The following is a 25721-nucleotide window of genomic DNA, read 5'->3' on the forward strand; positions in this document are numbered from 1 at the left end:
TGAGGCCCTGCATGGCCGCGACTCCCCGGCGGCTCTCCGAGGCGTTGCCCTTTTACCCAGCAGCAGTCGTGTAATGTGCCATGGCAGGCGGATATCTGCCCTCAGTAGCAGGGTGGCACAGAGGCCCTTCCCCTCACTGGGGCAGCCCACGGGAGTCGGCGAGGAGGAGGAAGGGCGGCAGGCTGGGGGCTCGTTCCTTAGACGCGGAAGATGCTCCAAAGCAGGCTGTCTGCGCGGAGGGCGGCAGGCACAGAGCCCTCCTGGCGTGGGGATGGACGGGGGGACCTGGGTAGTGGGGGACAGCTGGGTGGGGCCAGTGAGTGGCAGGAATGGGAGGGGGGGCAGGTGGCCCTGGCAGAGGTAGGGGGGGCAGATGCTGGCTCGGGGGGGGGGGGGGGGGGGGGGCAGGTGGCCTGGCAGGTGTTGGGGAAGCTAGCTCCAGGGGGTGCGGGTGGTTGGGGGGGTAGGTGGCTCTGGTGGGGGGGAGGAGGCTGGCTGGGGTGGGGGGGGCCGGTTGAGGGGGCAGCTGGCTCTGGGAGGGGGAGGAGGCTGGCTGGGGTGGGGGGGGCAGGTGACTCGTGCTGGGGGGGACGGTTGGGGGGGGCCGGTGGCTCAGGTGGGGGTGGGGGGGAGGCTGGCTGGGGTCGGGGGGGGCATGGGGCTCTGGTGCTGGGGGGGCGGTTGGGGGGCAGGGGGCTCCGGTGGGGGGGAGGGGGGTGGGGGTGGGGATTAGGCTGGCGGGGGGGTCGGTTGGGGGGCAGGGGGCTCCGGTGGGGGTGGGGGGAGGTGGAGTGGGGGGGCCGGCGGGGGTGGGGGGGCCGGCAGGGGGCAGCCGTGGGATCCCGTGGGCGGGGCTCAGGCCCGGCGGCTCCTCCCGCCGCTGGGGGGCGCTGCCCGGCCCCGGTTTCCGCCCCCCCGGCCCCCCCCCTCGCCGCGTGCCGCCGGCTCGGCGCTTCCGGGTCCGCTGCGCCGCCCGCAGGTACCGGGACCGGCCCGCGCCGCCGGGGGGGGCGCGGGGCCGGGGGGGGCACGAGTCGGGTGACCAGACAGCAAGGGGGGGGGGGGGGTAACAGGAGCCCATACAAGAAAAAGACCCAAAATCGGGACACCTGGTCTCCCTACACACGAGGGACGGGGGTGGGGGGAGCCGTGCCGGGGGTGGGGAGTCGGGGTGGGGGTGTAACAGGGGAGTGGGGGTGGGGGCGGGGGCCAGGGATGGGGGGCACCGGGGGCACCATGCTGGCTCTGACCTTCTCCCCCCCTTGCAGGATGCCGATGTTGGGGGGAGCCGTGCCGGGGGTGGGGAGTCGGGGTGGGGGTGTAACAGGGGGATGGGGGCGGGGGCAGGGATGGGGGGCATCGGGGGCACCATGCTGGCTCTGACCTTCTCCCCCCCTTGCAGGATGCAGAGGTGGCCGGTGCTGCTCTTCCTGGCCTGGGCCTGTTTCCTCTTCTTCTCCGGCATCGGTCTCTTCACCAGCGGCTTCCTGCTCATGAGGATCGAGCTCACCAACCGCAGCTCCTGCTCGGACTCGCTGGCCGCCCCAGCCTGGGCCGGGCAGCAGGTCGCGCCCGGCACCTGCTGGATGCCCCAGCGCGTCCCCAAAGCCGTGCTGCTCATCATAGACGCCCTGACCTTCGAGTTCGCCCACTTCGACACAGCTAAGGCGAGGCCCCGGCCCTACGAGAACAAGCTGGGCTTCCTGCACCAGCTGGCCGGCTCCCAGCCCCGCCATGCCCGGCTCTACCGCTTCCGAGCCGACCCGCCCACCACCACCATGCAGCGCATCAAGGGCATCACCACCGGCTCCCTGCCCACCTTCATCGACGTGGGCAGCAACTTCGCCTCCTACGCCATCGAGGAGGACAACCTGCTCGGCCAGCTGGTGCAGAACGGTGCGTGGGCCAGGCTCACCCTGGGGCTTGCTGGCCATGTGTGGCGGGAGGGGAGTGGGCCAGCCGGAGGAGGTAGCTGTGTGGGTCTGACCCACTGGTGGTAGTCTGTAAACCCGAGTCCCTGCCCACTCCACAGAGCGTGGGAGGCTCTTACAGCTCCAGCCAGGGGCCCTTGGCGCTGTAGCTTGAGCTGGAGCTCTTCGTGCTTTTAGCTCTCGATGCGCCCGGTCCGAGCGCCGCATGTTGGCCAACATGGTCGCGTAAGCCTGGCGTCTGCCCTGTACTGGGAGCAGAGAGAGGTTGGAAGCTGATCTCAGAGGGGTGCAGGTTTGGAGCCAGGGCAGTCAGCGTAGATTCTGAGGCAGGTGGAGGTTTGCATCGGGACAAGGTGGTTGGGAGAGCATCCCAGCAGCCGGAGTGTCGTGGTATGCTCCAAAACGTATGGGAAAGAGTTAAAATGGCTGCCCCCACACGACCCCCACAGGGTTGCAGCCATCTTGACCCTCGGGTGGATCTGAGAGGGCGAGGAGGGCCTGACGTGTTTTCATTCACGTCTCCCTGTCGGTATGTGTACCTGGGTGGAGTACAGCGGGAGGGAGGAGTCAGTGTCTGGACTGGGTGGTGGTGTGGTGCAGATGGCTGTCCTGCCCATCCCTGTGCCAGGATCGCATTAGGCCGCTATAGTGTTTTGCCTGGGCCTTCCCACATGTTGTGTAGAGAGAGAACTGTTGTTTCTACTGTATCTTGATTGTACTTGGTGCTGTAGGTGAAAAGACAGGCCCTTGCCCTGAGGGACTGACAGTCTAGATGTGACCTAACCCAGCATGGGATGGTGATACAGGTGTGGGAGAGAAGCGGAGGGGAGGCCCAGAGAGTCAGGTCTGTGTTCTGTGCGCCTTGCGGTAGTATCTCAGTGCCTGGGCCTGCGATGAGCTAACGTTATTGTCACGGAGCCACAGGATTGTTGCTATGGCCCCAGCTTTGGAACAGTCTCTAGGAGGAACCATTCAGTGGGCCAGATCTCCTGGAGCTCTCACTCTCCCTGGCAAGCCACACGGCTTCACTGCCTCCCGAGTCTGGACCTCTGGGCCTGCAGCCCCTTGCTCCACTCTGTGAGCTCCGTTCAGCGAGTCCCACTGATGCAGACTCTGGGGGAGACTTGTCCACTCCTCGGGGATTAAGGCACCTCGCCCAGCATTGGCAGAGACCCTCACACAGTGCATCCAGGAGTCGGGTTTATTAGTCACCTGAACACAGCCTAGGAAGTCCTGAGGGTAGCCCAGAGGAATGTCAGTTAAAGCATTGTCCATTCTGGTCAACCCAGAGCCTAGCCAACCTGTAGAAAGCCCTTGGCTCAAGCTGTGTCTGACCCTCTGGCTGGCCTCCTTGGTCAAACTCCAGATGAGGGCCTCAACTCAGTCCAGCAGCCAGCCATTATCCCCAACCTCGCACCTTCCCAGTTCTTTGTTCTCCAGCTGGGGAAATGCTGCTCAGCCTCCCTAAGGAGAGATGGGGAAGTCCCTATCCCCCTGGGGCGCTGGGTGCTAGATGCCAACGTCCTGGCGACTAGATTTGCCGTTATCTTCTCAGATGCTCTACAGATTGGAGGCTAAGGCCCAGACCACTAGGCAACACCCACACCTGTGTCTCAGCCTCCCCTGAGAACAAACAGTCCCCTTCCACCCACTGGGTCACAGTGCCACGCATAGGGGAAACTGAGGTGCGCACAGGATTCATTAAAATGTTACAAAATATTCCTTCTCCGTCACACCTCTGAGCGGCTTGTCAGCTCTGTCTGTATGGGAGTGAGTGTTCTAGGTGAGAGGACAAGAGAAAAAGGGGGAGAGGTGGTAGGTAAAAGAGACGTACACGACGTATTTCCTTCCAGTGTCCTCTGCATATTCCCACTCATGGGATGCTCCATCCTATGCAGCCTGAATGGTAAAATTCTACGAGCAATAGCCCTTTGGAGTGTCCAAGCACCTCCCTTCCCCCTCTCCCCCCTCTCCCCCGCCCCCGGGAACTCCAGATCTTCTCGGGCAAGGGTTTAAAGGTGGCACTCCACTGCCTCAGTTCCTTCAGCTGCGGCCAGCTCGACAGTTACGATGTTTCTGTGTGATCCCTTCGGATCCCTAGTAGACAGACAGTTTGTGTCAGTTGTTAACATAAGTACGCAGAGTTACGTAGTTTATTTCGAGCTAGTTAGTTAAAGGATAACATGCCAGACCAGAAGGCTGAGAAGCCTGGATTCAAAAGACGTGTCTCGTGCCCGGCAGTATTCCCAGCATCAGATGCACATGCCTGATGGTTGGGGGAAGGGCATTCTCCCTCGAAATGTCTGACATGCTCAGCATTGGCCACGAGGGCAAAGAAAGAGAGAAAACCGGCTCCAGGCAGTTTTATTGTGGGAAGCTCTGACGGTGGCGGCTGATTCTCCGAAACCGGCTCCACCTGTACCTCCAGCCGGTTCCGCAGGGAAGACGCGAGATTCAGCTACTATGTCAGGTGTCGGGTTCGGGATCCAAAAAAGGAGAAAAGGTCTGGATCTGTGACAGACGCAGTCCCGTTTCAGAGAGACTCAGTTGCGGTTCTGAGGAAATATTTGCAGCCTTCTTCAGTGTCAGCCTCACTACAAAGAGCCAGTCCGAGAGAGAGAAGGCCTTACAGGGACAGAATCTCGTGGTGGAGCCAGGCTCTGGTTCAGGCTGTCAGCGCAGAGTTAGGAACCATACCTCTGTGGATCTGACCATATCGGATCCAGGGAAGAGAACTCTGGTGGGGGGTTGCTAACTAGCACGGCACCGCAGAGTGTTACTGTTCAAGCCGCAGTTCATCGGGCAGCTCCGTCTGTGGCTCTATTGGCAGTTGAGCCCGGTATTGCATCTCAGGACACACCAGGTGTGTTGTTCGAACCAGCCAGGCTGACTGCTTCTCCGAGAGTCAGCAAAGAACAGGATCTAGACCACCTGTCCCTTCTCTTGACTGCAAGGGGAATGAGCCTTTAGCTGGGCTAGAAGAAAGCCTGTCATTCAAAGTACAAAGAATGTACTGTTAAATGCTCGAAAAAGTGTTACCGTCTTCAGTGGAAAAGGTTTTTTTATTGAGGATTTCCATGTACAATGTGGATCCTTCACAACCCCGATTCATTATATATTAAGAGCATCATTTGTTTCTTAAGAAGACACCTCCTTTCATTATCTTCAGTTAAGGTTCATCTCTCATCCATGTCCACATATCATGTATCCCTGTAGAGGGAAAATCCATTTTTACTAATGATACAATTAAGAAGTTTTTAAAGGCCTTAATAATTTGTACCCTCCAGTACAAACTCCTTTGCCCTTCTGGGATCTGAATGTAGTACAAGCACAAACGGCAAGCCCTCCTTTTGAGCTCCGGGAAGCTGCTGGTTTTTATCTATCTGTAAAGCCAGTGGTTTCAATTGCAATCACTTCTGCCAGACACAGAAGTGGATTGCATGTGTTGATGGCTGAGTTACCAGTCACTGGGTTTCATAAGGATAAAGTCCTTCGCACGCATCTTAAGTTTTCTCCAGGAATCATCTCCGGTTTTCACATGAGTGAATTGATCATGTTGCCAGTTCTGTCCCCCAAACCCCATACTCGTGATGGGGAAGCTAATGCCAGACGTTAGATGCAAGGAGAGTGTTAGCTTTTTATTCAGACAGGACTAAACAATTTCAGCAGTCTTCAAGGCTGTTTATAGCTTATGGACCAAAAAACAAGGGAAAAGCTGTCTCTCTCTAGCTGGCTCAGGTATTTATGCAGCTTGTACACTGAAGGGATTATCCATTCCTCATGGCATCAGAACTCATTCAACTAGATCAAAGGGAGCGTGCCTGGCTGCCTATAGACGTCCCTCTGAGTGAGATTTGCAGAGCAGCACCCACTGTCACTAAACCTTCTTTAGATTTGGAATCTAGGTCAGATGCCACGTTTGGCAGGCAGGCCTGCACTCCTTGTTGGACTAGGACTCTGGGCCTCACCCTCCTGGGGCAGGGTGCTGCTTATTGATCTAGCCCGTGGATGGGAATGGGACGCAGGAAGGAAGAAACGAAGGTTACTCCCCTGTAACCAAGGTTCTTGGAGATGGACTCTGCATGTCCACACAGCTCTCCCTCCTCACTGTTCCCCACTCCCTTGGGCTTCTGTGGGATGGAACGGAGGTAGGAGTTAAACCCTCGCCCTAGACGGTCCGGCATTCAGTGAGGGGGTAGGGGCGAGAGGTGCATGGACACTAGCTACTGCAGGTGGAATTTTACTGATCAGGCTGCACCGGTCGGCACATCCCGTGAGTGTGACTTGGCCGAGTCCACCTGGAAGAACCTCGGTGGCAGGAGAGTAACCGTCCTTGTTCAGTCGTGTGAAACGGGGAGGCTGTTCCTGGTGCAGCCGCTGCAGAGAAGACGGCTCTTACACCCGTAGCGGGGAACCTGTGTGAGGATGCAGTGATGCCGCTGCCATGGGAGGGGGGCGGTGGAAGTCCGTGAGATGATCATGGTCTTGAAGGCATGGTGCTGCAGCTAGAGAATGGCAGCTGTAGCGTCTAACGCAAGAGCCTGGCCGTCAGGACTTGTTGGGTCTGTTTGATGCACTTCCATCTCTTTGGCCCACTGGCTCTGTGACCGGTAAGGAAGGCAGTAAGGGCTACTGGGCTGGGTGGATTTCCGATGGGAACGGGGCTGAGATCTCCCTAACTCGCTTCGTACGGGCCTCTGAACAGCCAGCAGGTGATGCTAACTTTTGATCACTGAGCCCAGGGGGTGGGGGGAGTGGCGCTGGTGCTTTGTATCCCATTGCAGATCTGGCCAGACTCCTCAAGCAGCGTGGGTAAGGCTGGGACCCCCCTCCTTGATCCCTGTGCTAACTCCCGTCCTGCTTTCCCAGGGAGGAGAGTGGTCTTCATGGGGGATGACACCTGGGATGGGCTCTTCCCCCAGAAGTTCTTCCGCTCGTATTTCTTCCCTTCGTTTAACGTGAAGGATCTTCACACGGTGGATGATGGGATCCTGCAGCATCTCTATAAGACTGGTGAGCTACCATTGCCTGGGGGCTGGGACTGCGTCCTCTCTGCAGCGCATTGTGCTGGGAGCCCAGCTGAGGTTGGGTGTTAGAACTGAAGGGTCACTGTTGCCCAGCAGAGAACTATTCTGCGTCCCAGCCGGGTCAGGAACACCGGGTCTGCACCTGATTGCAGCCGCAGCCCGTGTAGCTTGCAATGCTCTCCCTGGATTCAGCAGCCCAGCTAGGCAGCTTTTCAGTCCCCAGACTCTCTAAATGCCCCTCCTCCAATCCAGAGGGAGTTAAGCGTGCTGGGCCTTGCAATCCATAGCCTAGAACAGCCTGGTCTGCCCTGGGAATGCCACATGGGAGTGGGGGCACAAAGCAGGCCGTGAACATTGTACCTGGCATTTAACCTTGAAGGGACCTTATGAAGCTGGTGCCTTCCTGGCTGTCATTGAAACGCCCAGACAGGCACGTGATGTTCAGGAATGGCCTGGGCATGCTGGGAGGCGGTGCTTGCTCGAGAAGGTTTGTGTTACCCCTGGTTTTTGTGTGTGTTTAGCTGGACTTTGTCCAAGGCCCAGGACTGGGGGGAAGGTGCCTTTTACAGTCTGTTCATAGACCTAAAGAAATGATTGTGGAGATGGTTTGTCATTGAGAACACAAGAAATCTGACTTGCAGGTGGGGGAAGCCACCTTGTGGGAGAGTTTTTGTCTCTTAAATTAAAATGCATCTCTTCCTATCTACAGATCAGAGACGCAATAGTCTGCAGTGAGGTATGTGTCCATAGAGTGTACAGGAGGAGACAGCATAGGGGCTGCTCTTACTGCAGTAACATCCCCAGTGTCTAGGCCTTTTGTGAACACACAGGAGAATGTAATCCCTGCCCTGTAGAGCTAGCAATATAAAAGAAGCAGCAGGCAGAATGACACACATTCAAGATAAAACATCAAAGCACCTATGGCTGAGGGCTGTAAGTTTGGGGAGCTGACTTCTTCTTGGAACTGCCTTCATCGTGGTGTGCCTTGGTTTCACAGCTGTACAATGGGGTGATAGTACCTACCTCGATGGGGTTGTGAGGCTCTTCTGCACCACACAAGGATTTGAGGGTGGGGCTCTGCCAAGTGAGCAGTCCAGGTTTGGGTCTTCATACCACATCCTTCCTTCCTTCAGCTTAGAAAAGAGATGACTGTGTGTGGGGGAGGGCATGGGGCGAGGGGTGGAATATGACAGTCGTCTGTAAAATGACTGGTGTGGAGAAAGTGAATCGGGATGTGTTATTTACCCCTTCACATAACACAAGAACCAGGGGTCACCCAATGAAATTAACAGGTTTAGCAGGTTTAAAACAAATATAAGGAATTCCTTCTTCTCACATCGCACAGTCAACTTGTGGAACTCCTTGCCAGGGGATGTTGTGAAGGGCAAAAATACAGCTGGGTTAAAAAAAGAACGAGAGAAGTTCCTGGAGGACAGGTCCATCACTGGCTATGAGCCAAGATGGTCAGGGATGCGACTCCATGTCTTGGGTGTCCCTAAACTTCTGACTGCCAGTTGCTGGGAGTGGATGATACGAATGGATCACTCAAAATTGCCCTGTTCTGTTCATTCCCTCTGCAGCACCTGGCACCAGCCACTGTCAGCAGACAGGATCCAGGGCTAGATGGACCATTGGTCCGACACAGCAGGGCCGTTATGTTCTCAAACCTGTGGGCGTTCCCCGTGTTGTGGAAAGGGGAGAGTCAGGCTGATGGAAGGATAGAGCCAGGCTGATGGAAGGATGGCCCCAGGCTGGAGTCGCTGGCCGTCTGGCTAGCAGAAGGGGACAGCTCGTGGTCTAACGTGCCCTCTCCCCTGTTCTGCAGTGGATGGTGGCGAGTGGGACCTGCTGATCGCTCATTTCCTGGGTGTGGATCATTGTGGGCACAAGCATGGACCTGACCATCCAGAAATGGCCAAGAAGCTCACCCAGATGAACGAGATGCTCAGGTGACCAGTGCTCTGGGGTGGGGGCTTGCCAGCTCACTCACCTGTGGCTTTGAGAACACAGCAGTGAAATGGCAGCATTAAAACGAGACTGTCCCGCCGTGGGGCCCTGAGGCTGTGTCCCTCCCACTCGGAGACAGGGTCACAGTCAGCCACATGCTCTGACGCTGGCAGGGACTGAACCGGGTCGTGGAGAGCAGGGGCTGCCCCCAGACTTTGCCCAGAGAGGCTCTGATGGAGCATTAGGTCCTAACTGAACTTGCAGAAAATATCGTCCTTTGGGGCCCAGCTGAGCCTGTTTCTGCCTCCCTAGAGTGGAGACAGTGACCCCTGGTGGTTGTGAGGCTCGAGGACAGTCTGAGGAGCACTTCCGGAGCCTTGGATAGAGTGCGCTAAGATTGTGCAAACGCTTGTGAGTCACAGAACAGCTGGAAGGGCTGGGGGTGAGTCACTAGAGCTCTGCCTGTGTGGGGTGTTCTAGCTGGAGCTGGCATAGCTGCTAGGCAGGGCTCTGAGCCGCGGGGCTGAGCCTACGGCCCCAAGGCAGGGCTCTGAGCCGCGGGGCTGAGCCTACGGCCCCAAGGCAGGGCTCTGAGCCGCGGGGCTGAGCCTACGGCCCCAAGGCAGGGCTCTGAGCCGCGGGGCTGAGCCTACGGCCCCAAGGCAGGGCTCTGAGCCGCGGGGCTGAGCCTACGGCCCCAAGGCAGGGCTCTGAGCCGCGGGGCTGAGCCTACGGCCCCAAGGCAGGGCTCTGAGCCGCGGGGCTGAGCCTACGGCCCCAAGGCAGGGCTCTGAGCCGCGGGGCTGAGCCTACGGCCCCAAGGCAGGGCTCTGAGCCGCGGGGCTGAGCCTACGGCCCCAAGGCAGGGCTCTGAGCCGCGGGGCTGAGCCTACGGCCCCAAGGCAGGGCTCTGAGCCGCGGGGGCTGAGCCTACGGCCCCAAGGCAGGGCTCTGAGCCGCGGGGGCTGAGCCTACAGCCCCTAGGCAGGCTAAATACTTCCCCAGAGTGTCCAGCCTCCTTCCAGGCATGTTGCAATGAGCCAGAGGTTTGTGACGGAGCCTGGGCTCCACAGAGGATCAGCTTTAAGCCTGTTTCTGTGCGGAATGGCCTCCCAGGACTGAATTGTCACTGCTGTTCACGTAGGATCTAGGCAGGAGTCTGCTCTCTCTGGGCTCTGAATAATATCTGCATTTCTAAGGAGCCCCATCAGCATAGCATCTGGGCTGCCACCCTCTGTTGTGGGGAAGCAGCCAGTTCCCAGCACAGGAGCAGGCTTGTCATGGTTTCACAGAGGTGCCTGGTCCTGCTCTGTTGTGCTCAGAGCCCTGCGAGTGTTTCACCACCCCGGGGCTGCCTCCAGCCATAGGTCAGTGTGGTGGGAGGTGACTGATGAGCCTTGTCTCTGTGGACAGGTCGCTGGTGGATCACCTGGGGAACGACACCCTGCTGCTGGTGGCCGGGGACCATGGAATGACGGAGACTGGGGACCACGGAGGAGACAGTGAGAAGGAGGTGAACGCGGCGCTCTTCGTGTACAGTAAAACGCCTCTCTTTGGAGCCCACCTTCCTGAGGTAACGGAGAGCGAGGCCAGCGGGGCCCTGGCCAGGGGCCTGAGTCCTGCTGGGCACGTACCTGGGATGGGGCCTGCAGGGGGAGTGAGCCCAGGGGTCCCAGGAGCAGGGAGACGTCTGGCCAGCAGCAAGGAAATAGGACACGAATCCTTCCCAGACCCAAAAGCCTGTCTGTCCTGCCCAGCCCAGGGCTTGAGCGGATTCCGGGGGCTTCTCCTCATCTGTCTGGGCCCCCAGACAGGGGCTCTCCCCTCCAGGCGAAGATGAGACGGGTGGGACTTTCCCATCCCATCCACCCGGGGCTGATGGGGCCTTCCAAGATTGTCTCCCCTACACGGATCCCCTCCCGGGTTCTTCGTCCCCTCTCTGCACCACCCGGCTGAGGGCAGAGAAGCCAAGCACGGCCAAATTAGCCCCCAGCTGTGCTAGGCCTGGGCCCTGCAGGAACAGCTAGGTCCTTCTCCACAGCAGGAATCCTCCCACCTTGGCAGGGTGCTGGGGAACGGTTGGGTTGTGGCCACTGGGGTTTCTAGCTTCTTCACCCCCCTTGGAGCGGCGGATCCAGGGGTTGCCCTCTGGCTCCCAAGCAGGACCACCTTCACTGCCCCCCAGCCCAGCGCTGGAGGTATGCATGGCAGGCCTGGTGGGATGTGGATGCAGATGGAGCCCCAAAGATGTGGGGTGGCAGGTGCAAAGTGCATCTGTGCCCTATGGCCCCCAGGTTGGCCTAACCCTGCCCAGAAGATCAGTGCGTGCTCATCTCTAGTCTATTGACCAGATGGGCTCCCTTTCCTTGTTCTCCTCCAGGAGCCGGAAACCATCCCACAGGTGAACCTGGTGCCCACCTTGGCCCTGCTGCTGGGCGTGCCCATTCCCTACAGTAACATCGGGGAGGTGATGGCTGAGCTGTTCTCGGGGGATGGCGGCGCTGCTTCGGCAGCACTCAGTCAGCTCTCGGCGTATCGCGTCAACGCCGGACAGGTAGGGGCAATCGGCGCTGACCAGACCTGGCTTCTCCCCGTTCCACAGAGAGGCCCAGGATCACAGAGGCAGTGCCACGACTGGTCCCTAGGAGGCCTGGCTCCCAGTCCTCTTGTGACCCCCTAGCCACACCTCTCGCTCTCCTCGAGAAGGTGGCCTTTTATAATCCTCCGCAGCCAGCTGGAGGGAATCTGCCAGAGCTGATCTTCCTTATTTGGGGTTAGAAATTGTTTGCTAATACAGGAGTGTTGCTAGGCCTGACCCAGCCACTCCCTCCCCCATTCCCCTGGCCTCACGGCATGCCCCACTCCTGTTCACAGTCACATACAATCACTGCTCCCCTCGGGGAAGCATTGCTGTACTTTCGGCCTGTCCTACTGCCGTGTGACGGGGCAGCACAGTGTCAGCAGCCAGACTCTGGGACCTGCTGGCAGCATCACGTGGAATGACACAAATTATAGAAAACTTCAGCGAGCCTCGGTCCTAAAAGAGCAGACTGAGGAGATCGCTGGTGTTAATTATTAATAGGGCTGTCGATTAATCGCAGGTTTAATTGCACTGTGAAACAATAGAATACCAATTGAAATATATTACATATTTTGGATGTTTTTCTACATTTTCAAATATATTGATTTCAAAGACAACACAGAATACAAAGTGTACACTGCTCGCTTTATATTATTATTTTGATTACAAATATTTGCACTGTAAAAAGACAAAAGAAACAGTATTTTTCAGTTCACCTCATACAAGTACTGTAGTCCAATCTCTTTATCATGAAAGTTGAACTTACAAATGTAGAATTATGTACAAAAACCCCCTGCCTTCAAAAACAAAACAATGTAAGACTTTAGAGTCTACAAGTCCAATCAGTCCTACTTCTTGTTCAGCCAATCGCTAAGAGAAACAAGTTTGTTTACATTTACGGGCGATAATGCTGCCCTCTTCTTATTTACAATGTCATCTGAAAGTGAGAACAGGTGTTTGCGTGGCACTTCTGTAGCCGGCATTGCAAGGTATTTACATGCCAGATCTGCTAAACATTCGTGTGCCCCTTCATGCTTTGGCCACCATTCTAGAGGACATGCTTCCCTGCTGATGACGCTTGTTAAAAAAAAAAAAAAAAAAAAAGTGTTAATTAAATTTGTGACTGAACTTCTTGGGAGAGAATTGTATGCCCCCTGCTCTGTTTTACCCACATTCTGCCATATATTTCGTGTCTTGGCAGTTTTGGATGATGACCCAGCACATGTTCGATTTAAGACCACTTTCCCTGCAGGTTTGACAAAACGCAAAGAAGGTACCAATGTGAGATTTCTAAAGATAACTACAGCACTTGACCCAAGGTTTAAGAATCTGAAGTGCCTTCCAGAATCTGAGAGGGATGAGATGTGTAATATACTTTCAGAAGTCTTAAAAGAGCAACACTCTTGATGCAGAAACTACAGAACCCGAACCACCAAAAAAGATAATCAACCTTCTGCTGCTGGCACCTGACTCAGATGATGAAAATGAACCTGCGTCGGTCCGCACTGCTTTGAATTGTTATGGAGCAGAAACCGTCATAGGCATAGATTCACATCCTCTGGAAGGGTGGTTGAAGCACGAAGGGACATATGAATCTTTACTGCATCTGGCACGTAAATATCATGCGATGCTGGCTACAGCAGTGCCATGCGAGCGCCTGTTCTCACTTTCAGGTGACATTCTAAACACGAAGCAGGCAGCATTATCTCCCATGACTGTAAACAAACTTGTTTGAGCGATTGGCGGAACAAGAAGTAGGACTTATGGGACTTGTAGGTTCTAAAGTTTTACATTGTTTTGTTTTTGAATGCAGGGTTTTTTTGTACATAATTCTACATTTGTAAGTTCAACTTTCATGATAAAGAGACTGCACTAGAGTGCTTGTATGAGGTGAATTGAAAAATACTATTTCTTTTGTTTTTTACAGTGCAAATATTTGTAATACAAAACAAATCTAAATTGAGCACTGTACACTTTGTATTCTGTGTTGTGATTGAAATCAATATTTTTGAAAATGTAGAAAACATCCAAAATATTTAAATGGTATTCTAGTATTGTTTAACAGCCCGATTAATCGCGATTAATTTTTTTAATTGTTTGACAGCCCTAATTGTTGTTAAAGCTTGGAATAACGGGGGACTTCCAGAAGACTGGAAGCGTGCTCCTGTTGTGCCAATATCCAAAAAAGGCAAAAGAGACGACTCAGGGAACAAAGAGCCAGTTAGCCTGACGCCAGTCTTATGCCAATAATGGAACAACCGATATCGGATTCAACTGACAGATTTACAGCAGGGATTTTTCAACCTTTTTTCATTTGCAAACCGCTAAAAAATTACAAATGGAGGTGCGGACCCCTTTGGAAATCGTAGACATAGTCCCTGAACCCTGGGTTGAAAACCACTGATTTAAAGGATCAGAATATAGTAAACATTAGTCAGCATGGTTTTCTGGAAAATCAGTCTTGTCAAACAAACCTGACGTCATTGTTTGATGAGATTACAAGTTTGGTTGATAAAGGTGACTGCACAGGTATCATAGGCTGAGACTTTTGGAAGGTTTTTGACTTCAAACCCATATGATCTGATTTTTAAAAAAATGCTAGCTTGGTACAGTATCAATAAAGCCCACGTTAAATGGAGTAAGAACCAGCTAACTGACAGATCTCAAAAACTAGTTGTCGGTGGGGAATTATCCTTGAATGTTGGGTGTTTCTAGTGCTTTTCAACGTTTTCGTCAATTATCAGGAAGTAAATATAAAATTCCTGCTGATAAAACTTGTGGGTGATGCACAGATTGGCAGAGAGGAAAGTAATGCGGCCAGACCGAGTACACGGAGCGATCTGGAGAACTGGGTGTACAGGGTCCATTCAAACAAAATGCATTTTCCTACAGCTGAATGCAAAGTTATACACTGAAATGAAGAGTGAGAGGTGAGTTCATTACAGTGCGTCAGTACCTGCATGGGGGACAATCCCAGGTACTAAAGGGCTCTGAAATCTAGCAGGGCAAGGCAGAGCGAGAACCAGTGGCTGAAAGGCGAAGCCAGATAAATTCAGATTCAAAATGAGGCACAGATGTTGAGCAGGGAGGCTGATTAATAGTTGGACCACACTGTCAAGTGGAGGGGTGGACTCTCCATCCCTTGGTGTCTTCGAACCAGACTGCAGGCCTGCCTGGAAGATGCTTTAGTCAAACACAAGTCACTGGGCTCGCTCCTGGGGTAATGGTGAAATTCTCTGGCCTGTGTTACACGGAGATGGTCCAGTGGTCCCGTCTCTCCACAGACTCTCTGAATCTCTGACTGTGGCTTATGCAGCCCCTGTGTGTGCTGGCCGCAGCCGGCGCTGGCCTGGGCAGAAGAGGGCAGGGCTGCTGCGGGTCGGTTTCCCTTGGCAGGTGTTTGGGGATGCTCTGGACCAGCCCATGTCTGAGGGACAGGGGAGGCGGCAGTGAGCGTCTCCATTGTGACCCTGGCTTTTCTCTGCAGGTGGACCGTTTCCTGCACTCCTACTCGCTGGCTGCCCAGGACCTGCCGGCCGAGCGGCTCCGGCACCTGCGGGAGCTTTTCTCTGCCGCGCTGGAGGAGCACGACCAGCTGCTGGCCCAAGTGCAGGAGGGGCTGCCTGCATCCCCCGAGCTGGAGGCCAGGCTGGGGCGACTGGTTGGCCGCTTCCAGCGTTACCTGCGGGGGGCCCGGGCCGTGTGCACGGAGTCCTGGGCCCGCTTCCACCCGCTGCGCATGGTGGCTGGCTGCGCGCTCATCGCCGCCTCCTGCCTGCTCTGCTGTGTCGCCTCGGAGCTGGCGGCGGCCCTGGACTTCTCCTACCGAAGCCACCTCCTGTACCCGCTTCTCTGGGGCCTGGCGGTGGCGGCTCTGCTGGGGCTGGGCCACCTGCTCACCAAGGAGGGGCTGGACCTCATTCTGGTGTTGTCGTGGTCGGCTGCCGCCTCCCAGCTGGCCTTCTTCTGGCACTGGTGGGGCCGCCGGCCCCGTCGAGCCCATTTGGCTGGTGTCCAGCTGCCCGTGGCCAGCGCGGGCCTGTGGCAGAGATTGCGAGCGTGGCAGGGGCTGGTCCTCCCCATGGGCATCCTCTTCATCCGCTGCTGCGCCATGTTCTCGGACAGCTTTGTGGTGGCCGAGGCCCGGGTGGCCCCGTTCCTGCTCGCATCCCTGGCCATCCTGCTGGTGGGGAAGCTGCACTGGCACGGCCGGCTGACCGCTCCGGAAGCCCCCAAGCAGCCTCCGGGCTTTGCCTTTTACCAGAAGGAGAGCTGGCAGCTTCTGTGCCTCCTGGCTGTGCTCCTGGCCTGCCTGCGCCTCTCAGGCCTTTTCCACCAATGCCGCGAGGAGATCCCGCACTGCCAGCCCTCGCCCTTCCTGGCCCCGCTCTCCAGCCTGCAGAGCACTCAGGCCAAGAACCTCTTCTACCTCCTGTGCGTGGCCGCGCTGGCCGGGCTGGTGTACGCTGTGCGGCGCTGGCTGCGGCACTACGGGAACCTGAACAGCTCCAGCCCCCTGGTGCTCTTCGTGCGCTGGGCCTTCCCGCTGGTGGCCGTCTGGATCGCTTGCTACTGGGCCGTCACCTCGGGGGCGGAGGACACGCTGGGCAAGCTGCAGGAGCTGGTGCAGGTGGCGCTGGTGGGCTTCCCACGGGCCGTCTACGGCCTGGCTTCCCTGGGGCTCCTGCTGGTGCTGTGGACGCCCGTGACGGTGTTCGTGAAGGACAGCCGGGAGCCAGTGGGGCCCATTGTGACCCCTTATCAGGGGGCCCCCAGCTCCCAAGCTGACCTCCAGCACGTCATCCCTCAGATCTACAGGAGGATGCAGCAGTCTCTGAAGAGCCAGCTAGACAGGGGTCACCGGAGGGCCACGGTGGCAGCCTACGGGCTGGGGAGCGTGTACTCAGCCGCCCTGGTCATAGTTCTTACCCTGGTGGGCTTCCTCCTGCTGCTCCTGCACAGTGAGAGGATGAGCCTCTCCTTCCTGCTCCTCTTCCTGGAGGCCTTTGTGCTGCTGCGGATCCATGTCTGTGTCGTGAGCCTCGCCGGGGACGCCGGTGAGCGGGGGGCAGGTTCTCTCTTGGTTGGGGGGTCCCAGACTCTCCCACGTGCTGGTCCCAGGCCCCACTGCCCACCCTGGAGCCTGGGATGCACCGAGCCCTGTCTCGTGGCTGCGAGAGCCGCCGCAGGCCCAGGCAGCATGGGGGCTGGGCTCCGGGGGACCCCGCTCTGAGGTGCTGGTGACTGGGAGCCTGTGTTGTCAGCAGCTCTGGCTGAGTGCAGGGTTTGAGCAAGGGGGGAGGGAGAGAAGGCCCGAGGCTGGGGGTACAGCCCCTTGTGGTGTGATGGGGTCCCTTCTGTTGGGGGGGGGTTCTGCTCACTCTCCACACCTGGACTAACTGCCCAGTGGGAGGGAGTTGAAGGGCTGCCTGGGGGGTGAAGGCCGCACCGTTCCCCACACCCTTCTGGTGAGAAGATCCCCAGCCTGGTGCTTTGCCCAGGAGGGCACCTACCATCCTTAACCCGGGTGAAGAGGGCCAAGGTTCCCAGTGCTGGAGCCTGATTCATCCCTCCCCTTCTCGGGTGAGGGCAGGGAAAGGGCTAACGCCGGCCTTGTCTGAGCTGTGGGTCAGGCCGTCTCCAGAGGCCTGCCCCGTGATGCGGGTGTCTCTGTCCCTCTCAGAGCCCTTCATGGTCCCCTGGTATGCGGTCACCGCCTGGGTCTTTGCTGCCACCCAGTTCTTCTATTCCACGGGCCACCAGCCCATCTTCCCAGCCATCCACTGGAACGCAGCCTTCGTGGGCTTCCAGCAGGGCCACACCACCCACCTGCTGCCCGCTGTCCTGGTGGGGGCCAACACGTTCGCCTCCCACATCCTCTTTGCAGGTAAGTGAATTTCCTCTTGGGCCCGGCTGCTTTCACAGGCCTCCCGGCTCGCTGCTGAGGGAGCCAGCCCCGTGGGAGCAGCCAGCTCCATGTGGTTCTCCAGCAGGTGGTCTGCAGACCCGCTAGTGAGCCACAGCCGAAATGCTCTCATGTGACTGATGAGCAGATTGAAGCTGGCATCCGAGGGGTTAACGGTCCCTGCTGGGCCCTGTGCAGGAGAGCAGTCCCCACCCCCTGTAGCTGTGTGTGTCGCCCCCGTGGGCTCCGGGACGCCTGGTAACTTCCTGTGCTTTTGTCCTTGAGGTAGTTGGCTGCCCTCTGCTCCTGCTCTGGCCCTTCGTCTGTGAGGCGCCCAACTCCCAGAGGAGGAAGCTGAAGAAGGAACTGCGGGAGGAGCTTCAGGAGGAGGAGGAGCCCATGATGGAGATGAGGCTGCGGGAGTCTCCGGAGAGGTTCTCGGCTGCTCTGTTGCAGCTGGGGCTCAAGTACCTCTTTGTGCTTGGCGTGCAGGTAGGGCATGTGACCGTGTGGACACCGAAGGGTTAATAACGAGCCCCGCACTGTGGGGTGGGAATGGGACTCTTCCCTGAGCTCGGGGAGCGCAGGGCCCCCGACAAGGAGACCTCAGCCGGGGCAATGAGCGACAACGGGTGGAGGCGGAATGGCAGCTGCGCTAGCCTGCGTTCGCTGCGGTGCCGCTGGTTCCTGGCCGTGCACGGGTCTCTGCGCCGCACAAACCCACCTGCCCGTCTCAGCCACGCCCCTTGGCTCCTGCTGATCAAAGCGTGATTCTGTCCTGAAGTCTGGGGTTGCTGCAGCCCCTGGCCTGTGCCGTGTAATCCCTGGGAGACGGATGCGCGTCACTCGGCAGCCAGCGTGCTGAGCTCTCCTGGAAATCTGGCTGCGGATGCGCTCGGCTTCCAAGTAAAAAACGGGGTTTTTCTCCCGGCCAGCATCAGTCACGGGCTCTTTCCCGCTCCCGCGTGGCCCGTAGCGAAAGGTTCTGCGGGGCAGGGTTCGCCCTTGATACCACCTGTGCAGTCCTGCCATCTGCAGTCGGTGCTGATGACACTGACGCACAGGAAGGAAGGGACTTGAGCTCCCGCTCCCAGAGCTGGGCTAGCTCTGCAGGGCTCACCGGAGGGAAAAGCAGTAAAGACATTTCTGTCCCTACAGACGGCAGCTCGGAGTCGGATGCACATGGGGTGGATTTGCTGAGTGGGGGGGGGGGCCGTACTGACAGGCACTTTGAGGGACTGTTATGTTAATAGGCGTTGGGACGCTGAGTCCAGGTTGCCCTCAGTCCTCTCCTGTCTGGTACCTGGGACTCATGCCGATCTCAGCGAGTGAGAGCACTGCAATAGGTGGGTCCAGTGGGATGAGTTCAGGGTGGATTGTCAGCCAGACCCCCTGGCTTAGCTTGGGCCCATCCAGTCTCACCCTTTCGGAGTAATGAGTCGTAGATGGGGCAAGTTCCCCGAGTCAGCCCGAGTATTTCCTTATGACTGCTGGGTTCCTTGGAGCTAATGAGCACAAAATGGGTTTCCCCCTAGTCCCCTCGGACCAACTCCCATGGTGCACTGGCCTTCTGCTGGGGTTAAGTGTTGGCTGCATCTTCACTGGAACGTGACACTGGTCTGTGCTACATCTCTGTCCCTTCGGGCTGTGAGTCCAGGGGTGCCCCCGTAACAGCTCTGCCAGGTGGGAGGCGGGGATTCGGGTGCAGGGTGGTGGTAGCTGCTGCTACTTCTAGCCGTAGACCCATCTCTGTGGGGTCAGCTCTTCGAGCCCGTCTCTGTTCCAGTGTCTTGAAGCCATGTCTCGGTAACTCCGCAGCTAGGGAAATCCTTTTCTGTGATACCCCCAAGGATGTTTTGGGTCTTGCAGCCTTTCTCTTACCCTCCACTCCCAAGTTTAACACCCTGTTTCCTGTATATTCTTCTGATCTGCTTTTCGCATGTCCAACCATCTACGCCTGGACTCTCTCAGCTTTTCTGACGTTGGTCCCACCTTCCCACTTCCCTGAATGAGTTCGTTCCGAACGCCGGCCGTTCTTGTCGCTCCAGGCAGCCATCTTAATGTTCTCATTTCCACCGTGGTCAAGATCTGCTCCTGTCTCTGCCTCATTGCCCAGCACTGGGAGCTGTGCAGAAGTGAATTGTGCGTAATTACCATCTGGTAACTCGTCAGTCTGACCAGCGTCCTCCTATCACAGATCACTCCGCTTGCTTCGCTCCTTTGGTCCGCGCCTTTCCTGTTCTGCATCTAATTTCCTTGTTGAGTTCACCATTTTCCTGGATTGTCAAACTAGCGACTTGACCTTCCTCATCTGCTAAAAGCAGGCACCAGGGCGCCATGCTGCATGTTTTGTGTAAGTGCCTCAAGCACCAGCGTGAACAAGAAGGGGCTTAGTGCCGAGCCTGGGTGTGCTCTGACTCTTACTAGACATGGCTCAGTTTCTCTGCCTGGTCTTCTCGCAGTGGGAACAGCACTCGCATACGTCCCGGACGAGTCTGATACGTCTTCGGTCTTTCGTTCTCCTCCACCCCCACACGACTTCTCTCGGAACGTGGTCGTAAGCCTTCCCAAGATCCATGAACTCTATGTGCAGGGCTTTCCTCTTTCCTCTGTGCTTTTGCGCAAGCGCTCTTAATGCAAAGATAGCATCCGTTGTTAACTAGCCAGGCACAAACCCAAACTCTCTGTCACTGATGGTAGCTTCTTAAAAATGTGTTTTCTAAGTGCCCGCCCTGCAAATTCCCCCTGCATTGGAGGGGTCCAGCTGGGCTCTCTCCATCTCTTGCATCATCCCCAGCTATAAAGATTTTGCAGGCAGGTTCCAGTGGAGTAGCCCAGGGATAATGGAGGACACAGTTTGGCCCTGCATACACCTGGGACCTAGCTAACAGTTCTATTGGTGTGTGAGCTGACGTGGACTCCAGCTCCCTGTTCTGTAGCGTGGCTGGCCCCGCAGAGCTGGCAGGAGTGAACACTTATCCCTGGAGTGAGCAGGTGTGACTGACACCCCCCAAGTGAAGGGGCTGTATGTTGGGAAGGGGCTGCCTGTACCTCGTCCCTTTGCTTGATGGTATCTGCCCTCTAAAGACAAGGTTACATCTGATGCCAGTTGAGTGCAGCCTGTGGTATCCTGTAGAGGTCCTTCTGTGAGACTCTTTCCGTGCTTGGTTATAGTTCTTCTCTTTGTGTTATCATCCTACCCACCCCCCACAGCCTGAGGGCCTGGTGTCTGTCCCCAGGGGATACTGGTCTGGCTCTCCCGTCTCCCGCATTGAAATCCATGCGTTGTAGACACACCACATGTCCCCAGCGGCTGCAGCCCCTTCAAAGGTGTGTGCACACAGTGTGTGCCCCGTAAGCTGGGAGAAGAGGGAAGAGTCCCTTTTGGGGTGTTAATTAACTTGCTTTCCTATGATGCTTGCTGCACCTGGCCCAGTGACCGGCCTGGCTTAATACCCTTTGCCATGGGCTGGGTGCAGTCTCTAAGGGTGATGTGTGACTCTGCCTTCTCCCTGTTCTTCCCCACAGCTCCTGGCCTGCGTCTGGGCAGCCATGATCCTCAGGCGGCATCTCATGGTCTGGAAGGTGTTTGCCCCAAAGTAAGTCCCAGGAGCTCCCCTCTGTCCTTGGGTCTGCCTCTTGTTCCTGGCAGCTTGACTAATAGCCATAGATTCCAAGGCCAGAAGGGTACACTCTGATCACGTGGCCTAGAAGGGGGTGCTGCAGGTCAGGATTTGGGGGCATCGAAGGGCTGTGGAGTTAGCGAAGATCACGCAGCGAGATAAAGGGCGATTAATCACTGGAGCAGACCGGCAGGGCAGTGGGGATCCTCCCTCGCTTGGAGCCTGTAAGTCCAGGCTGAATGTTGTTCTGAAAGACGCACGCTGTTGGGCTGGAGTCAGGACCTGGTGGGATACCCTGGCCCGTGCTAGGCAGGAGGCCCGAGATCTGGCTTTGGGATCTGTAACCCCTCAGCCCCTCGCCGTCAGAAGAGTCAGATTCAAAATAGAAACATAGATTTGCAAGAGCAGTCTATGCCAGTGGCATGGGGCTGGGGGGTGACGCTTGCAGGGGAGGACTGCGGTCCCTGGCAGGGACGTTGGCCACACTGCATGCACTGTGTCTGTCCTGCCTGCAGGTTCCTCTTTGAGGCTCTGGGCTTCATGGTGAGCAGCATCTGCCTCCTGCTGGGGATCTTCCTGGTGATGCGTGTAGACTGCACGGTCAGCGCCTGGTTCGAGCAGCTCCAGCCCAGGTAGCATCTGAGCAGCCGAGATGCAGGGAAGCCGACGCGGAGCATCGTCCCCTGAGGTGACGGCTGCGTCCCTGCCTCGCGAGGCCAGGCGGGACCCGGGAGCCGCCACCATGGACAGTAGCTGGGGATTATCCCCGTCTCCCTGCTGAGCGCTACAGGGCAGGGCCGGCTGATCTCTGGCCTCACTCACTGTGTCATTGAACTCTGAGCTGAACTTCATTGCCTCCCGCCGGGTGGGTTTGGAGCCCAGGCCAGGCACGCTGGGCAGCAGCGAAGGGCCTGTTGGGGGAGGGGACGAAAGCACAAAGCCTCAAGTGCCCTCCTGTAGCTGGATGAGGGAGGGGGTCTTACTGCCGTTTCCTTGACATCTCTTCTCACTGGGCAGAACGCACCGCAGGCCACTGCAGGGCTGTGTGCAGCCTTGGTGTTTGCTACCTCACCTGGGGCAGAGAGGGGGCCTCATCTATTGAGGAGCTCCTGGGGTGTGTGGGCACCAGGGGAGTGACCTCCCTGTTCTCTGTCTGCCTGTGCATCTGCCTCCTCCCGGGCCCTGGCTCCCAAAGAGGGGAGTCTGGGCAGCGCACGTCCCTGGGCTCGGGCAGCAGCAGCTTCTCAGAGGAGGAACTGTCTGCTGCTGTGTGATGGGGATACCCCCTGCCTCACTGATCCTGGTCTTCCTCAGGGCTGCGCATGTGAGTGCCGCACCCTGAAGTGTGTGTGCGTGACTGTGTGAGAAAGTGTGTGTGTGTGTGAGACAGAGAGAGAGACTGGCCAGAGAAGCCTGCACAGCATGGTGCTTTCAGATGGTACCTGGGGCTGGGTTAGCAACAGTCTGTAGAAAGACTGTTTGAAACTGCTGGGGAAGGAGACAGCAAGGAGGGAGGGAGCTGTACCCAGGAATAAAATCCTCTCTGAGCCAGGGCTTCAGCCTTTTTTGGTATCCAAACAGAGACCTCAGCTGTAGCAGCCAGGGCCCCCCGTCTCCTGTTCTGGTGCATGCCCTTGAAGCTGCTCTGGAGCTCTGGCTGCTCCCAACCCCAACCTTGTGATTGAGTGACCCAAGCAGCGTGGCTGGTTAGTGAGCACAGCTGAACGACAGCCAGGTAGTGACAGGGCCTAGTAACGAGGCTCCTTGTTAAAGGAGGAAGGGAGAGCCAAGAACTGCAGGCCTAGCCACTGGCATGTGCTCATCGGTGGCCAGAGACCAGTGCTCCAAAGCTTTTGGGAGCAGATAACACCCCTGCAGGACTGACAGCTTAGCCCCTCAGACACACTGAGGCACCACCTGGAGTCCAGGCTGGGCCACATCTCACAAGCTTGGCAGGGAGGGGCCTGGCCATGTGTCTGGAAGATCTGTAAGAAAACCCCAAGTGCTGCAGGTGATGGTGGTCATGATTCAGAGCATGGTGCTTTTCGCAGTACTGACCTGGGTGCTCCAGCCTTGGGTGATGTCTCAAAGGAGCTGTCCCAACCTCACTACTCCTATTTATGATCATGAGATTGTATCCCTTCTCTGCAGGGGTTGGGGGGTTAACCATGGAGCTGGCTAAATTCCAGTGGGGACGGTCCCATTCTGTCTCCCTAAATTCCCCCTGCAGTTAGGGAGTTCTTCACTTCCTGCCCTAAGCCATTGTGGCATTACTTGGTGCTATTAAACCCTGCTGTCCACCCCTGGGTGGGTGAAGTGATCTGTATTATGTGAATGCAGCTCTCGAGGGCAAAAGGAGCTAAGAAAGGTTTGCAGGGGGTCATTGATTTGGTTGCTTTTCGCTCCCCGTCTCTTTCTGGTTTTGAACTAGTTGGGAAGAGCTGTACATGTCTGACTTCAATTCACTGTGCTATGTGGCTAGGGTAGTTCTGGACCCTTCCTAGTCTCCTGCCTCTGGGTCCTTTTGCGGCCTCCAAAGTTATCCTGGCTGGCTGAACTGCTACTGTTAGCCCCAAAGCACCCAGCTGGTCTGAAGGGGGCGTGTCTTGTGGGTGGGTTGGGTTCATCACTGTAATTCTGTGGGCCCTGTGTTTGCCCTCCCTTGGATAGTAGCTGAGCAGGTTGGTTAGCTAAGGTCACCTGTTATATAATGGTTCTCTGCTGTAGCTGCTAGTGCAGACCCTACTGCGTCCTGCTGGCCAGTTGGCAGGGATTGCCCCATGGGCATGTGACGTGCAGGTGGCATTAGAACGCCAGGCAACTCGCATTGCTGAAGCCAGGGGGTGACCCCCACCATATCACCTGCGTTGACATGATGCCCAGCCATGCAGCCTAGTCAGCAGCTGCTAGTCTGAACAGCCTTGCGGTACGGTACAAATCTCTGTGGTCTTTAAAGCTGTATTACTGTCCCAAAACATCCCTGTCACGACCCAGGATTCTGGGCTTTGCTTTCCCCTGCTCCCAAATGTCAACCAACCTCCCTTTCTTCAGGAGCTTTCACGGTACTGCTCAGCACTTCGGTGCGTGTCCCTGGAGAGCTCTGCGCGCTTAGCAGCTAACAGCCTTCCCCTTCCGCCCAGTCAGCTCCGGATTATCCCCGTTTTGTAGATGAGGAACCTGAGGCACTTGTGGCTGTGGTGTGGCCATGGTCACACAATGAGTCTGTGGGCGAGCAGGAACGCAGCCCAGGAGTCCTAGCTTCATGAAAAGCATAAAACGCTGCCCCTTCTCACTATTTAACTCCCGCTGTGTCCCCTTCCAGCGTGGGGTGGGTCGGAAACTAATTTTGAATCTTTTATCTTTAAAATGTTTAAATCCCATTGTTCTTGTAGCGACAGGGTCGTCTCGTGAATCTGGGCACAGAACTGGGAGCTGGGACTCCTGGTTTCTGATCTTCAGTCTGCCACAGATGGTGTGACCTTGGGCAAATCACTCTGCCTCAGTTTCTCCATCAGTGAAGTAGAAATAATCTAATTCCATAGAGACCCTGCACTGTGCTATCAGAGTGCACGTCTTCACCGGGCTCATGGAATAGTTATATCATGGGAGTGCCAAGGAGCCCCAGGTAGGATTCAGGACCTGTTATCCTGGTCACTGTACCAAGGGAGACTAGGCTGCTGTCCCGAGGAACTGAGTCCAAGCAGCCAGATGACTCACCGGGGGCTATCGACACGCTTGCTGTTTGTATGTGTCTGTTACTAGTTCTGTAGTAGTTTTTCCAGCTGCCCTTGAACCTCGCCACTTAGCTGCCATTTCGGTTAACGTACCAGAGAGCCCCAGGGTCACGCTGCAGCACCTGTCTGCTGCGGGAAAATGAGTTAATATTTGTCAAGTGCTTGGAGAGCTTGGAAGCGTGACGTGCTGGTTGTTGCAGTGAATGGAAACTTGTGGTGCTTGTTAATTTAAAACTCTGAACTGCAGCGCTGAGGCTGCTGCTTGCTGGGCCCAGCCAGGGGGTGAGGGTCCTAGGGGAGTTAGGGGTGTATTCGGTCTCTGAATTTAAGGGGTGCTACTGAGGAAGAAAATCCTGCCATCTGTTTCCTCTCTCAGCCTGTCAACACAGCACCTAGGGGCTGTTACAATTTCAGCATCCCAGTGAGCCCTGGCCGGAGCCTGACACACATTCTCCCCACTCCCTTCCAGGCAGGGGTGGGTGGACTCTGTGCAGAGAGGGGAGATTTGCATTGTTCCCGAAGCAGGGCCAGGCTGGAGCCCCCTGATGCCCCCTGAATGGGGATTTCAGTAGGTTATGACCTGGGGCCAGGAGGGTCATCCATCATCTGCTCCTCAACCTTGTCCCTCCACCCTGTCTACTGCGGCACTGTGCAGAGACACTACCCGTGGGATGCAGGCCTAGCCGGTCATGGGCTCTGCAGATCAGGGCCAGTACCTAGAAATGGATCCGTCTGTGCAGGTGTAAAACTCCATTCTGGCCGTGCACACCCCACCCAAGTGTTGGACAAGTGCAGTCTGTGCAGAGCTCCTGGCATGGGAGAGCATAGACACACTTGTGTGTTTAGGTCTAATTTCTAAAGCCTGGGTGGGAAATCTCTATCAAACCTCCCCAAGAGGTGGGAGGTGGTCAGAGACAGTGTTCTCAAGGCCTTGGTCCTGTCTGGTTTATTCCATAGCTTCACATGTCAGCTG

At 56.7% G+C, this 25721-nt stretch overlaps 2 protein-coding genes across 6 annotated transcripts in view; both read left to right on the plus strand.

Annotated features, from left to right (window-relative positions):
• The first annotated feature begins 169 nt into the window (after nt 1–169).
• On the plus strand, nt 170–23330 carry PIGO (phosphatidylinositol glycan anchor biosynthesis class O). Of its 5 annotated transcripts, none has more exons than XM_043547296.1 (11): nt 174–289; nt 1403–1896; nt 6801–6944; nt 8784–8907; nt 10319–10478; nt 11286–11459; nt 14974–16543; nt 17170–17373; nt 17681–17883; nt 20920–20990; nt 21530–23330. In XM_043547296.1, exons 2-11 carry the CDS (start codon nt 1404–1406, stop codon nt 21648–21650), a joined length of 3264 nt encoding a protein of 1087 aa, XP_043403231.1. In that variant the 5' UTR covers nt 174–289; nt 1403; the 3' UTR covers nt 21651–23330. The 5 variants fall into 5 exon arrangements, with proteins under 5 accessions (XP_043403232.1, XP_043403235.1, XP_043403231.1 ...); XM_037902521.1 differs by lacking the exon at nt 174–289 and adding an exon at nt 916–979; XM_043547297.1 differs by lacking the exon at nt 11286–11459 and having other exon boundaries at nt 170–289.
• FANCG (FA complementation group G) overlaps nt 21742–25721 on the plus strand; it is a 19025-nt gene continuing 15045 nt past the window's right edge. Inside the window, 1 exon segment of the mRNA XM_043547304.1 lies at nt 21742–21879. Coding sequence (XP_043403239.1) covers nt 21757–21879 — 123 coding nt within the window. The 5' untranslated portion in view covers nt 21742–21756.

Source organism: Chelonia mydas, chromosome 5 (assembly GCF_015237465.2).
Source record: "Chelonia mydas isolate rCheMyd1 chromosome 5, rCheMyd1.pri.v2, whole genome shotgun sequence".
Taxonomy (NCBI): Eukaryota; Metazoa; Chordata; order Testudines; family Cheloniidae; genus Chelonia; species Chelonia mydas.

Excerpts from the sequence above, each read along its gene's own strand:
- PIGO (XM_043547299.1), top strand. The coding sequence starts at position 1,350 with ATGGGGGGCATCGGGGGCACCATGCTGGCTCTGACCTTCTCCCCCCCT. Across the intron at positions 8,908-10,318 it reads CAGATGAACGAGATGCTCAG|GTCGCTGGTGGATCACCTGG; the intron begins GTGACCAGTGCT and ends CTCTGTGGACAG. Across the intron at positions 16,544-17,169 it reads GAGCCTCGCCGGGGACGCCG|AGCCCTTCATGGTCCCCTGG; the intron begins GTGAGCGGGGGG and ends TGTCCCTCTCAG.